General features: G+C 44.9%; 1 protein-coding gene across 4 annotated transcripts in view; it reads right to left on the reverse strand.

Annotated features, from left to right (window-relative positions):
- LOC137357386 (calmodulin-binding transcription activator 2-like) overlaps positions 1-12,571 on the reverse strand; it is a 118,121-nt gene that overhangs the window by 37,160 nt on the left and 68,390 nt on the right. For all 4 annotated transcript variants that reach the window (XM_068023691.1, XM_068023690.1, XM_068023689.1 and 1 more), the window contains one exon: positions 5,758-5,882. In XM_068023691.1, the coding sequence (XP_067879792.1) occupies positions 5,758-5,882 (125 nt within the window). The remainder of the gene's footprint in view (positions 1-5,757; positions 5,883-12,571) is intronic.

Below are 12,571 nucleotides of genomic sequence, written 5' to 3' on the forward strand. Positions count from 1 at the left end.
AGAACATTCTGAAAGGGGAGGGTGAACAGCCAGTTGTCGTTGTGCACATAGGCACCAATGATACAGGTAAAAAACGGGATGAGGTCCTACAAGCAGAATTTAGGGAGTTAGGAGCCAAGTTAAAAAGTAGGACCTCAGAGGTAGTAATCTCAGGATTGCTACCAGTACCACGTGATAGTCAGAGTAGAAATGAAAGAATAGTCAGGATTGAGAGATGGTGCAGGAGGGAGGGGTTCAGATTTTTGGGAGATTGGGACCGGTTCTGGGGGAGGTGGGACTATTACAAATTGTATGGTCTACACCTGGGCCGGACTGGAACCAATGTCCTTGGGGGTGCTTTTGCTAATGCTGTTGGGGAGGGTTTAAACTAATGTGGCAGGGGGATGGGAACCAAATGAGGTCAGTGGACAGTAAGGAGGTAGTAACTAAAGCCTGTAAGGAACTAGATAATGAAGTCAGCGTGACTAAGGGAAAGAGTAGGCAGGGAGCAGATGATGAAAGCAAAGGGACTGGTGGTCTGAGGTGCATTTGTTTTAAAGCAAGAAGTGTAGTAGGTAAGGCAGATGAACTTAGGGCTTGGATTAGTACCTGGGAGTATGATGTTATTGCTATTACTGAAACTTGGTTGAGGGAAGGGCATGATTGGCAACTAAATATCCCAGGATACCGATGCTTCAGGCGGGATAGAGAGGGAGGTAAAAGGGGTGGAGGAGTTGCATTACTGGTCAAAGAGGATATCACAGCTGTGCTGAAGGAAGGCACTATGGAGGACTCGAGATGTGAGGCAATATGGGCAGAACTGAGAAATAGGAAGGGTGCGGTAACAATGTTGGGGCTGTACTACAGGCCTCCCAACAGCGAGCGTGAGATAGAGGTACAAATATGTAAACAGATTATGGAAAGATGTAGGAGCAACAGGGTGGTGGTGATAGGAGATTTTAATTTTCCCAACATTGACTGGGATTCACTTAGTGTTAGAGGTCCAGATGGAGCAGAATTTGTAAGGAGCATCCAGGAGGGTTTTCTAGAGCAGTATGTAAACAGTCCAACTCGGGAAGGGGCCATACTGGACCTGGTGTTGGGGAATGAGCCCGGCCAGGTGGTTGAAGTTTCAGTAGGGGACTACTTTGGGAATAGTGATCACAATTCCATAAGTTTTAGAATACTCATGGACAAAGACGAGAGTGGTCCCAAAGGAAGAGTGCTAAATTGGGGGAAGGCCAACGAAACCAAAATTCGGCAGGAGCTGGGGAATGTAGATTGGGAGCAGCTGTTTGAAGGTAAATCCACATGTGATATGTGGGAGGCTTTTAAAGAGAGGTTGATTAGCGTGCAGGAGAGACATGTTCCTGTGAAAAAGAGGGATAGAAATGGCAAGATTAGGGAACCATGGATGACAGGTGAAATTGTGAGACTAGCCAAGAGGAAAAAAGGAAGCATACATAAGGTCTCGGCGGCTGAAGAAAGACGAAGCTTTGAAAGAATATCGGGAATGTAGGACCAATCTGAAACGAGGAATTAAGAGGGCTAAAAGGGGTCACGAAATATCTTTAGCAAACAGGGTTAAGGAAAATCCCAAAGCCTTTTATTCATTTATAAGGAGCAAGAGGGTAACTAGAGAAAGGATTGGCCCACTCAAGGACAAAGGAGGAAAGTTATGCGTGGAGTCAGAGAAAATGGGTGAGATTCTAAATGAGTACTTTGCATCGGTATTCACCGAGGAGAGGGACATGACGGATGTTGAGGTTAGGGACAGATGTTTGATTACTCTCGGTCAAGTCGGCATAAGGAGGGAGGAAGTGTTGGGTATTCTAAAAGGCATTAAGGTGGACAAGTCCCCAGGTCCGGATGGGATCTATCCCAGGTTACTGTGGGAAGCGAGAGAGGAAATAGTTGGGGCCTTAACAGATATCTTTGCAACATCCTTAAACACGGGTGAGGTCCCGGAGGACTGGAGAATTGCTAATGTTGTCCCCTTGTTTAAGAAGGGTAGCAGGGAAAATCCAGGTAATTATAGACCGGTGAGCCTGACGTCAGTGGTAGGGAAGCTGCTGGAAAAGATACTGAGGGATAGGATCTATTCCCATTTGGAAGAAAATGGGCTTATCAGTGATAGGCAACATGGTTTTGTGCAGGGAAGGTCATGTCTTACCAACTTAATAGAATTGAGGAAGTGACAAAGTTGATTGATGAGGGAAGGGCTGTAGATGTCATATACATGGACTTCAGTAAGGCGTTTGATAAGTTTCCCCATGGTAGGCTGATGGAGAAAGTGAAGGCGCATGGGGTCCAAGGTGTACTAGCTAGATGGATAAAGAACTGGCTCGGTCATAGAAGACAAAGGGTATCAGTGGATGGGTGTTTTTCTGAATGGAGGGGTGTGACGAATGGTGTTCCACAGGGATCCGTGCTGGGACCACTGTTGTTTGTGATATACATAAATGATTTGGAGGAAAGTATAGGTGGTCTGATTAGCAAGTTTGCAGATGACACTAAGATTGGTGGAGTAGCAGATCGTGAAGGGGACTGTCAGAGAATACAGCAGAATATAGATAGATTGGAGAGTTGGGCAGAGAAATGGCAGATGGAGTTCAATCAGGGCAAATGCGAGGTGATGCATTTTGGAAGATCCAATTCAAGAGTGAACTATACAGTAAATGGAAAAGTCCTGGGGAAAATTGATATACAGAGAGATTTGGGTGTTCAGGTCCATTGTTCCCTGAAGGTGGCAACGCAGGTCAATAGAGTGGTCAAGAAGGCATACGGCATGCTTTCCTTCATCGGACGGGGTATTGAGTACAAGAGTTGGCAGGTCATGTTACAGTTGTATAGGACTTTGGTTCGGCCACATTTGGAATACTGCGTGCAGTTCTGGTCGCCACATTACCAAAAGGATGTGGATGCTTTGGAGAGGGTGCAGAGGAGGTTCACCAGGATGTTGCCTGGTATGGAGGGCACTAGCTATGAAGAGAGGTTGAGTAGATTAGGATTATTTTCATTAGAAAGATGGAGGTTGAGGGGGGACCTGATTGAAGTGTACAAAATCATGAGGGGTATAGACAGGGTGGATAGCAAGAAGCTTTTTCCCCCAGAGTGGGGGGATTCAATTACAAGGGGACACGAGTTCAAAGTGAAAGGGGAAAAGTTTAGGGGGGATATGCGTGGAACGTTCTTGACGCAGAAGGTGGTGGGTGCCTGGAACGCGTTGCCAGCGGAGGTGGTAGACGCGGGCACGATAGCGTCTTTTAAGATGTATCTAGACAGATACATGAATGGGCAGGAAGTAAAGAGATACAGACCCTTAGAAAATAGACGACAGGTTTAGATAGAGGATTTGGATCGGCGTAGGCTTGGAGGGCCGAAGGGCCTGTTCCTGTGCTGTAATTTTCTTTGTTCTTTCTTGGTTCTTTATTACCACAGGGAGTGGTTGAGATGAATGGTGTAGATACATTTAAGGGGAAGCTGGATAAACACATGAGGGAGAAAGGAATGGAAGGATATGAAGATAGGGTGAGATGAAGAGGGCTGGGAGGAGGCTTGTGTGGAGTATAAACTCCAGCTTGGACTAGTGGGGCGTAATAGCCTGTTTCTATGTTGTAAATACCATGTAATGCTTGGTAACTATGCAATGATTTGGATAGGCTCGAGTGATTGGTGTCCACATCAGATGATGCTAAAATCAGAGGCACAGAAAATAATTCCATGGGCCAAAGGACACTGTAAGGGTACACATGATAAGGTGGTGGAATGGGCAAAGAGTGGCAGATATCACAAAGTGTGAGGTGGTGACTTGAAAATGATTACACTTTGAGGTACTAGAAAATGAACAGAACAGATTCACTAAGAAGTTGCCTGGTATGAGGGAATACAGATAAAAAGCAAGACTTGAAAAATTGGGGCAGTTTTCATTACAACAGAGGAGATTGAGAGGCAGTTTGGAATTACGAAGGGATGGGACAGAGTATTGAGGAACAGTTTTCAGTAGTTGAGGAGTGAAGAAGAAAGCGACACAAATACAATAAAGAGAATTAGGACAGAGAGCAGGGAAGCTTTTGCTTTTCCAGAGGGTTGAGAGGCTGTGGAATGCTCGATGAGAGCAAGAGGTTAAAGCAGAGCCCACGTCGAGGTTTGAGAATAAGTTGGATAGATAGATTTTGGAAAAGGAAAATAAAGGGATATGGGAGCAGGACAGGCTCATGGGATTGAAATTACTTTGCATGGAACATCACAAACTGGTTGAGCTGAATGAAAAAAGACTTGCATTTATATAGCACCTTTCATGACCACCGGATGGGCGGCTAGATTTTTCGGCCACCACAGACACAATGGGCTGAATGGCCTCCTTCTGTGCTGTAATTTTTCTGTGGTTTTATGTCCCAAAAGGACTTTTCAGCCAATGAACTATTTTTTGAACTGTGAAGTTTTTGAACTTTTTGAATAGTCTGTTTCTATGCTGGAATTTCTACGCAATATGACTCCTTCTACTATGATTTATTGGCGCAGGCTTGGAGGGCCGAATGGCCTGTTCCTGTGCTGTACTGTTCTTTGTTCTTTGATACATCAATAGTCTTCAATCTATACATTCGTGGTCTTTCCCGGAGATGCAGTAACTCCAGAGAGGAAATGTCTGTTTGAGAGGAATCATTCACACATTGGGAAGGCACACTAAAGCATGTCACACTTCCACGGTCAACCTTGGGTTGCTAACAAAACCAGAGGCTATGAATGAAACACAAAGCTGAACAGGGTTACGAATATCAACACTGGGCTCGAGTCTGCAGACAGTCTGATCACTAAGTGAGCATCTCCATGTTAACACTGGATTGTATTAATGCCATAACATTGCCCTATTAACATCACGGTTCTTCAGTGTAATGTAAGGTGAAGCCCCTTAACAAATGGAGGCACTTGGAAATTTCAGCCTTGCCTTGTTCTCATCAGAAATGAATCCAGGTGCAGTGAAGGTGCGTCATTCTTCAGACAGAAATTCGGGAAAAGGCCAAGGCCCATGGAGCAGATACCAACAAGGGAAAGAGAGTCAAAGAGCAGACCAGATAAATCAGGCAACCCTAGCTCAGTGACAGCAATATTCTCCACCAATATTCCCTCCATTTCTTTTTTTGAGCACATGGGCAATTTCCTTAACTGTGCAGCCCCTTGAAATTTTTTGTGCAGCTGCACATGCACATAGTTCAAAGGAGGTCGACTTGTGTGCAGCCTGCATGAGGGGGGCGCTGGAAAGTAAAAGTTATGCTTCAGTTGTATAGAATCTTGGTCAGACCCAGTGTGGAGTAACTGTTCAGGAGGGGGTGCAAAAAAGATTCACCAGACTGACAGCAGGCCTTCAAGTGGTTAAATTATGAGGAAGGTTTATATAAAGTTAGTTTATATTCTGAAGTTTAGGAAGTCAAGAGGCAATCTCATCAAGTGTTTAAAATGTTCATAGGATTTGCCAATTTCTATCTACCCTATCTATCTTCTCTGATGGGGGAAGTCTAGGACAAGGGGGCATTAATGTTAAAATTAAAACAAGCCCTCAAATGAGAAGTTTTAATAACATTTCAGAGGGGGAACAGCATTTACCATGTGCTCTTTTGAATACCCATACACCAGAACAGCAATGGGTTCAAATGCTCAATGTACAGCACTGTCACATTACATTAGACTGTACAGCGTTAACAGAGTTTCAGCAGTTTCACTCTGCACACTGACCAAGACCCAGTACAGCTCATCCATAATGGAAGTATAGCACACTACCTGAACGTGCATCTCGTCTCCCGCTCTCACTTTCTGTTGCTGGCTTGGGTTTGAAGCAGTCATCTCTGCCATTCGCTTTTCCATCTGCTCCAGTCGCTCCAGGATCGACATCCTGAACTGATTGTCTGAAGAACAGGAATGTAAGAGACAGTCAGACTCAGTGCAGTTGGATCCGCCTCTTCCTCCCCTCTCACTCTCCCCGTCCCCGTCTCCCACAGGTGCCAGTCATCTTCCAGTACCTCACCCAAGTGTCATCTGCTCATATGAGCTGAAACAGTAAGCTATTCGACCATGGAGGGAGTTGAGGGAGAGTGACAGGGGCACTAATGTATCACTGGGGTACAGGTCTGTCACTGTATAACACTGGGGTACAGTACTGGTGGGTGCAGGTCTCTCACTGTATAACACTGGGGTACAGTACTGGTGGGGACGGGTCTGTCACTGTATAACACTGGGGTACAGTACTGGTGGGGACGGGTCTGTCACTGTATAACACTGGGGTACAGTACTGGTGGGGATAAGTCACTGGGGACAAGAGCAATCTGAGTCAATGACACAAGAAATATATCACTCACTCATTCAGTGCAATATTATCTACTAGTACTGGTTCCATTAAACCCAATGCTTGATTCTACCTAAAGTGGGGATGATAGACATTCTCCAGCACGACATGAGTGTTACATTAGCGACACCATGGTACCAACAGTCAGTGTAAAAAGGACATTGTTTCTGTGTTGTATTTGACTTAAACTATGGTAAAAGATAACATTGATGTTGCCCTGCCCAGCCGTGGCAGTCCGCACACTGCCCTGCCCAGCCGTTACAATGGAAGTTCTCAAAGTATTCTAAAAAGGATACGGTTTCAGTTATAATGCAACACCCAGTCTAATTCCGTGATTGGACTTATTTTCATTGCTGTATGATTACAGCAGGTGAATTATACACGGTCTTTTGTTTTTTGCTTTGATCTTGAACACATTCCCATGGGACCGCACTGTACCCTGAGTGTCAGCTGTGGCTCAGTTGATAGCACTCACCTCTGAGTCACAAAGTTCCAGGTGCAAGTCCCATTCGGGCCTGAGCACAAAAAACAAAGTGCAGTACTGAAAGATTGCTGCACGGTCGGAAGTGCTGTGTTACAGACGAGACATTAAACCAAGGCTCCATCTGCTTGCTCGGCTGAATGGAAAAGATCCCATGGCACTACGCTGAAGAACAGCGGGGGAGATCTCCCTGGTGTCCTGGCCAGTATTTAGCCCTCAATCAACATCACAAAAACAGATTAATAAAAGCAAAATACTGTGGATGCTGGAAATCTGAAACAAAATACAGAAAGTGCTGGAAATATTCAGCAGGTCTGGCAGCATTTGTGGACAGAGAAGCAGAGTTAACATTTCAGGTCGGTGACCTTTCATCAGATCATCAAAACAGATTATCTGAGCATTACCACATTGCTATTTGTGGGATCCTGCTGTGCGCTGCTGGCTGTGTTTCCTACAAGTACCACAGTGACTACAGTTCAAAAAGTATTTTATTGGCTGTAAAATGCTTTGAGACATCCGGTGGTCGTGAAATATAAATGCAAGTCTTTCTCTCTTTTTCAATAATGACCATGAAAATGCATTTTGACTCCAGAACAGTGCGGAAGGATTCTTGGAAGCAATGAATTAGCACGTTTGCCCTGAGAGCCCAATTGCCCAGTACTTCCAGAGTATACAACACAAGGGTTATCCTGACTGCCTATCTATTACTATACATAGTTCATGCTAGAGCCTGAAATGAGGTGTTACGGACAGGCGTTAATTGATGTAGGTGGCTCCCACTGTTCACCTCCCAACTGACTACAGATTGCGTTTTGTTAAAAATGGTGTTAGTCCCAGAGTGTTTTTAGGGTCAAATAAACAAACGACAGATTTTCTCATAGGTTAACAAAAAGATAACTATTTTTAACCAATTACTGAAATGGCCGCAACCTCACCCACAAACACATTCATGCACACACGCACACACGATAGAGAGAAAAGGGCAAGATGCAATTAAAGTCCAAATTACTGGACAACAGTCTGTTGCTTCAAGAACCTTCACAGTTTCTTTTGGGAGGAGATTTTATAATGGTGCTGCAGGTCTGAATGCTCCTAGTCTTGGAGTTGCTGCAGTGTTGTAGTCTTCTGTGGTTAAATCTCAGCCCAAAGTAGGTGGTGTGAATATGGTTTGCTTTCACAGATGGAGAATCTCAAAGTCACCTTGCAATTTCTCTGCTGCAGTCATTGTTCAAGTTGTTATTCAGCAGGGTTCCTCTGCTCAGCTGGACCGATCTCTCAGCCTCTGGCTAGAACTGACTTTCTGTGGTCTTTGGTTTATCTCCCCCCTTTCTCCAGAGAGCCACCTTTTAAGGTAAAAACTCATCACATTTGAGTCTCTTGTCAAAAGACAAAAGGCTCTCTCCCCTGGTGTGGCCACACAATGCTCCAGGATATGGAAACCATTGCTATCTGTTGGCATCTGGATGGGGGACATTCTGTTACAATGGTGCTACTTCACACCTATTCATCTTGGTTTGGGCTGTGGAGTCAGTCTGTCTACAGAACCTTTTTGTTAGTCCCATTCCTGTAGATAGGAGTCATTAACATGAAATGGGCTTAATTCCATTTCAATGTGTTTTCCCCAAAGCTAGTGCAGATGCAGTTACTGAGTTTCGTCTTTGCAGACAGGCTTGTTTATTGACAGTTCAAGAGGTCACCTGACCTCTACTCCATTTTATCTGTGGTGCAAATGTGCCCATTTTCTTGTGGCTCAAATCAACAGTTGACTTTTATTTCATAATTCCTCCAGTTCGTTGTTTATTTAATCACGGCTCTTTCTGAGCATGACAGTGGTCATACGAACAGAACCTGTGATGTACATCACAGCCTCGATCAGTCGATATCAATTGCAGACAGCATTCTCTCTCAATGATTCTTATTTACGCCGTGTGTGTGTACACGTGTGTGGGGACTGGGCTTATCTGATCACTCGCAGGTCGAGAGTCACTCACGCACGTACAGGACCTGCTCTCTTAGCTGACCCATCTGCCATGTGTTGCATGCATTTCTCTTGCCCTGATCCTCAATCTGTATTACTGTCATTGATTTACCTTGCTCCCTTTTAGTGCAAGACTCTCTTTTACTTTGACATACAATCTATCGCATGCTGACACAGAACACCTCTTGTTTCTTTGAGGATGGCAGACTTGGTTTGTAGTCTAAATTGGTGAGTAGACAATCTGTAGTTAACAGGCAAATAATGAAACTGAGCTAGGAAATGATAGCTTCACTCAATGGGATGTTGTAAAATGTGGAGCTCGAAGCAACTTCCACTGTTCTACACGAACACAGTTGTCTTCTGTGATTAGTAATCAACTGCAATTTAAAACATGGATGTAACTTTTTGTATCTTCCTCCCACTCCTCCTATTCTAAGTTTTTATATTTAAAAAGCACATGTCTCTGTACAAATAGCTCACAGCTTCCTACTCACGTGGCCGACAGGTGCCCTGCTTTGTAGCTTTTCCCAATGCTGCTCCATTTCAGAGTGTCACAGTGGCCAGGCCGACTCCTGTACTAATTTCTTCGTGCACCCTGCATCTAGGAACCCCATCTAACCCTCAGTACTGCTGCTTTGGACAGCCCTGTGGGGAATCCTTTGTTCCCAGCTCATTATTCCAGTGCATACGATGCAACACCAGACTAGCAGTCCAAACCAAGCACTGTACCAACTGATGTAGGGCGTAGCAATGAGAGACTGACCACGCTAACCAAGCAGTGAGTTGCCAGTTAATTACTATAGCAACCATTCCTGAGCACCTGACAGGTGACTTCAGGTCATTTTCATTCATAATCCATCAGCCAGCGAGCAGTGAGTACTCAGGAGACAGAAACAGCTCCTTCAGGAAGCACAGTGCTTGCTCTGCATTACAGGCAATTAACGAGTATCAGACAGAACTTTTAAACCAAAGCGAACGAGACACAAGGGGGAAGACAACTTTGAAGGTGGAACCTCTAAACCACTGAATTTCATCAAGGCAACTAAACTTCAGCTCAGCTCCGCCTTGCAAACACGGCACACAAGTTAGCCAACTTACCTTCATTCTCCTGTTCCATCTCCTTCTCTGGGATGAGGCAGACACAAAGCTCACAACTACAGCAAGTTTGCCTCCTTCACTCCCACGTTTCGTCCCCCAGTTGCTCCGTATCCAAAGAGTAAATAATAGGGTCTTTTTTTTTATATAAAGTCAATGAAAAGTTATTGTGGACAGGACATCAGCCTCAGCTCACCTGGCCATCTTTTCAAAATTAACAAGGGAGAGAAACTGGAAATCAGCTTTTTTAAAATAAGGACGATAAAAGGTACAGTCGTGTCAGAATTGTCAAATGTTGTTGGAGCTTCTCAGATCATGGAGAAAGAGCAGCAGAGTGGGAGATAGACAGATAACTAGAGCAGCAGGGACTTGCTGTCCCGCTAAATGTCACATGTGTAGACAGGGTCAAGTCGATGTGGCTGCCTGATCCACCTTGTAAGCTTCACCGGGAATACTGGACAGCAGGCAGTTCTTTTATCTCCATTCGAAGTTATTTTCCAGAGAGGGAAGGGGGAAAAAAAATACTCTGTCTCTTATCCACCGCAGAATGCTGCACTTACTCCTGCATTATGACAAATCAAAGAGGGCCCTCCCCTCCTCCCTGTACCAAAATAGCCACAAGTGGAGCTGGACTGCAGGCTGCAGTAGTGTGAACCAGCCTGTTCACCAGTCTGTCTGCCCACCCATCCCCCACACCTTCTCCAAGCTAGTTTTTAAGTCAATTGCTTAATGATCTCACTGCCACAGCAAAGCTGCTGCTGATGGACAGAAGCAGTCCATCAATAGATTCTGTTAAAACTTTGTGAAGGGGCGGGTGGGGTCTAAGAGCTGAGAGACAGCAAGTCCTCTGCAATTGCAGAGAAAGGCTGTAAGTGATCCGTCTTCCCTGTACTAGTACGCACTCCAGCTGTTCTGAGCACTAGCGCTGTGTATTTCACATGCAGCTGTGTGCTTCCTTTAACTACGAGAGTAGGCAGCAAGTCTAAAATTACACTTTCAATTCGATAACAGAATAACGTGTTTTGCAAAAACCTACAAACACACAACTGCCTCACTGTAACGCCAGTTATTAACAAACTCACCAAAATCCCCTAGGCTGGAAACACACTTCTCTATAGAAAGAAATACTTGCATTTTTTATTGCACCTTTCACCACCTCAAGACATCACAAAGCACTCGTGAAATGTAGTCATTGTTGTAATTTCGGAAACGTGGCAGCCAATTTGTACACAGCAAGCTCCCAAAAACAGCAATGTGATAATGACCAGATAATCTGTTTTAGTGAGGGATAAATATTGGCCCCAGGACACCAGGGAGAACTCCCCTGCTCTTCCAAATAGTGGCTGTGGGATCTTTTACATCCACCTGACAGGGCAGATGGGGCCTCAGTTTAATGACCCATCCATAAGTCTATGTGGCTCTGAGAAGCTGCCACTTGATTCACTTCTTTCTGGTGACTTAGAGAATAGCACCAGGTGGAGCAGAATGGGCAGAGTTGCTCTGGGAGACCAGTGTAGCCGCTAACTCCCCAACTCAGCACAGAGGTACAGGAGCATCTGCGAATTCACACTGAAATAAAGATTAGCGGACAAGTAAACTTTAGAACTAAATACTCCTAACACTGTAAAAATAATCCACAGCACTCACTGAAGGGATGTTCGATGTCCTTTACTTACAATTTCAAAACTAAACAGTGAGTGAAAACTTCAGTCATGTTCTTTCAGTTGTTCATTTCCAATCGACAAAGTATCTGTCAACAACAAAGTAATTTCTGCCAAGACTGACCCCTACCATTGCATACACACAGCAACCTGCTGGTCCACACAGCTCCAGTACCACATCCACTGCTACAGCACTCATACCAGACCCCTACCATTATACACGTTATTCCCATTCTCCTCCCACTCTAATTCAGATAAAGTAACACTGGAGTGCACCATGTGCTCCACAAGATGCCGATTGCAGAAACAACACAGGACACAATGGAAAGGGAGCGGGTGCTCGCAGAGAAACCTCCTGGTCCACAGGCTCAGTTCCACAGCCACTACTACAGCACGTCACTTTTAAAGCACTGACGGCTGTCAGTTATGAATAGTCAACATAAGCATGGCCCCAGTGCATGCACTCTGTTGCTGCGCTGTCGCAATGGCTCGATTGGAAATGACTGTCCTGGTGCCATGATCATTGCTTGCATCCTCAGGCTGTGCAGAGTTTGCTGACCTCAGCTGGGATGGCAGTAGGAGTCCTACAACTGGCCTCAGAGCCCACGGGGAGTGAGGCGGCTCTTTGTCTGTGGCCTGCTCTCTGAAGCTGAAAGTTAACGTCACTTGGTTCAAAAACACAAGAAACTTTTATATGAAGTTTTCTGAAACTGTAATGTTGAAATAGAATTCAATTCAAAGATTTGGGACATGGATGGGGCGAGGACATGTCTGCAATTGAGTATGAGGGAATACATGAGCACTCACAACCGCTACCCACCACCACCCCATGGCTGTGTGCAAGAGAGAGAAAGCGACTGTAAATAAACAACACAGCAGAGGCAACTTGATGCTATTTAAAAGGTGCATATGATCTCGCAAACACTCCTTTTTCACACTAACAGCAGCAGGTCAAAGTCAACTTCTGACAATATTACAGGCAATGTTTATACAAGTATTCACAACTCCCATTGACTTCAGGTATAAACTAACCCCAA

The sequence above is a fragment of the Heterodontus francisci genome, chromosome 48, assembly GCF_036365525.1.
Source record: "Heterodontus francisci isolate sHetFra1 chromosome 48, sHetFra1.hap1, whole genome shotgun sequence".
NCBI lineage: Eukaryota > Metazoa > Chordata > Chondrichthyes > Heterodontiformes > Heterodontidae > Heterodontus > Heterodontus francisci.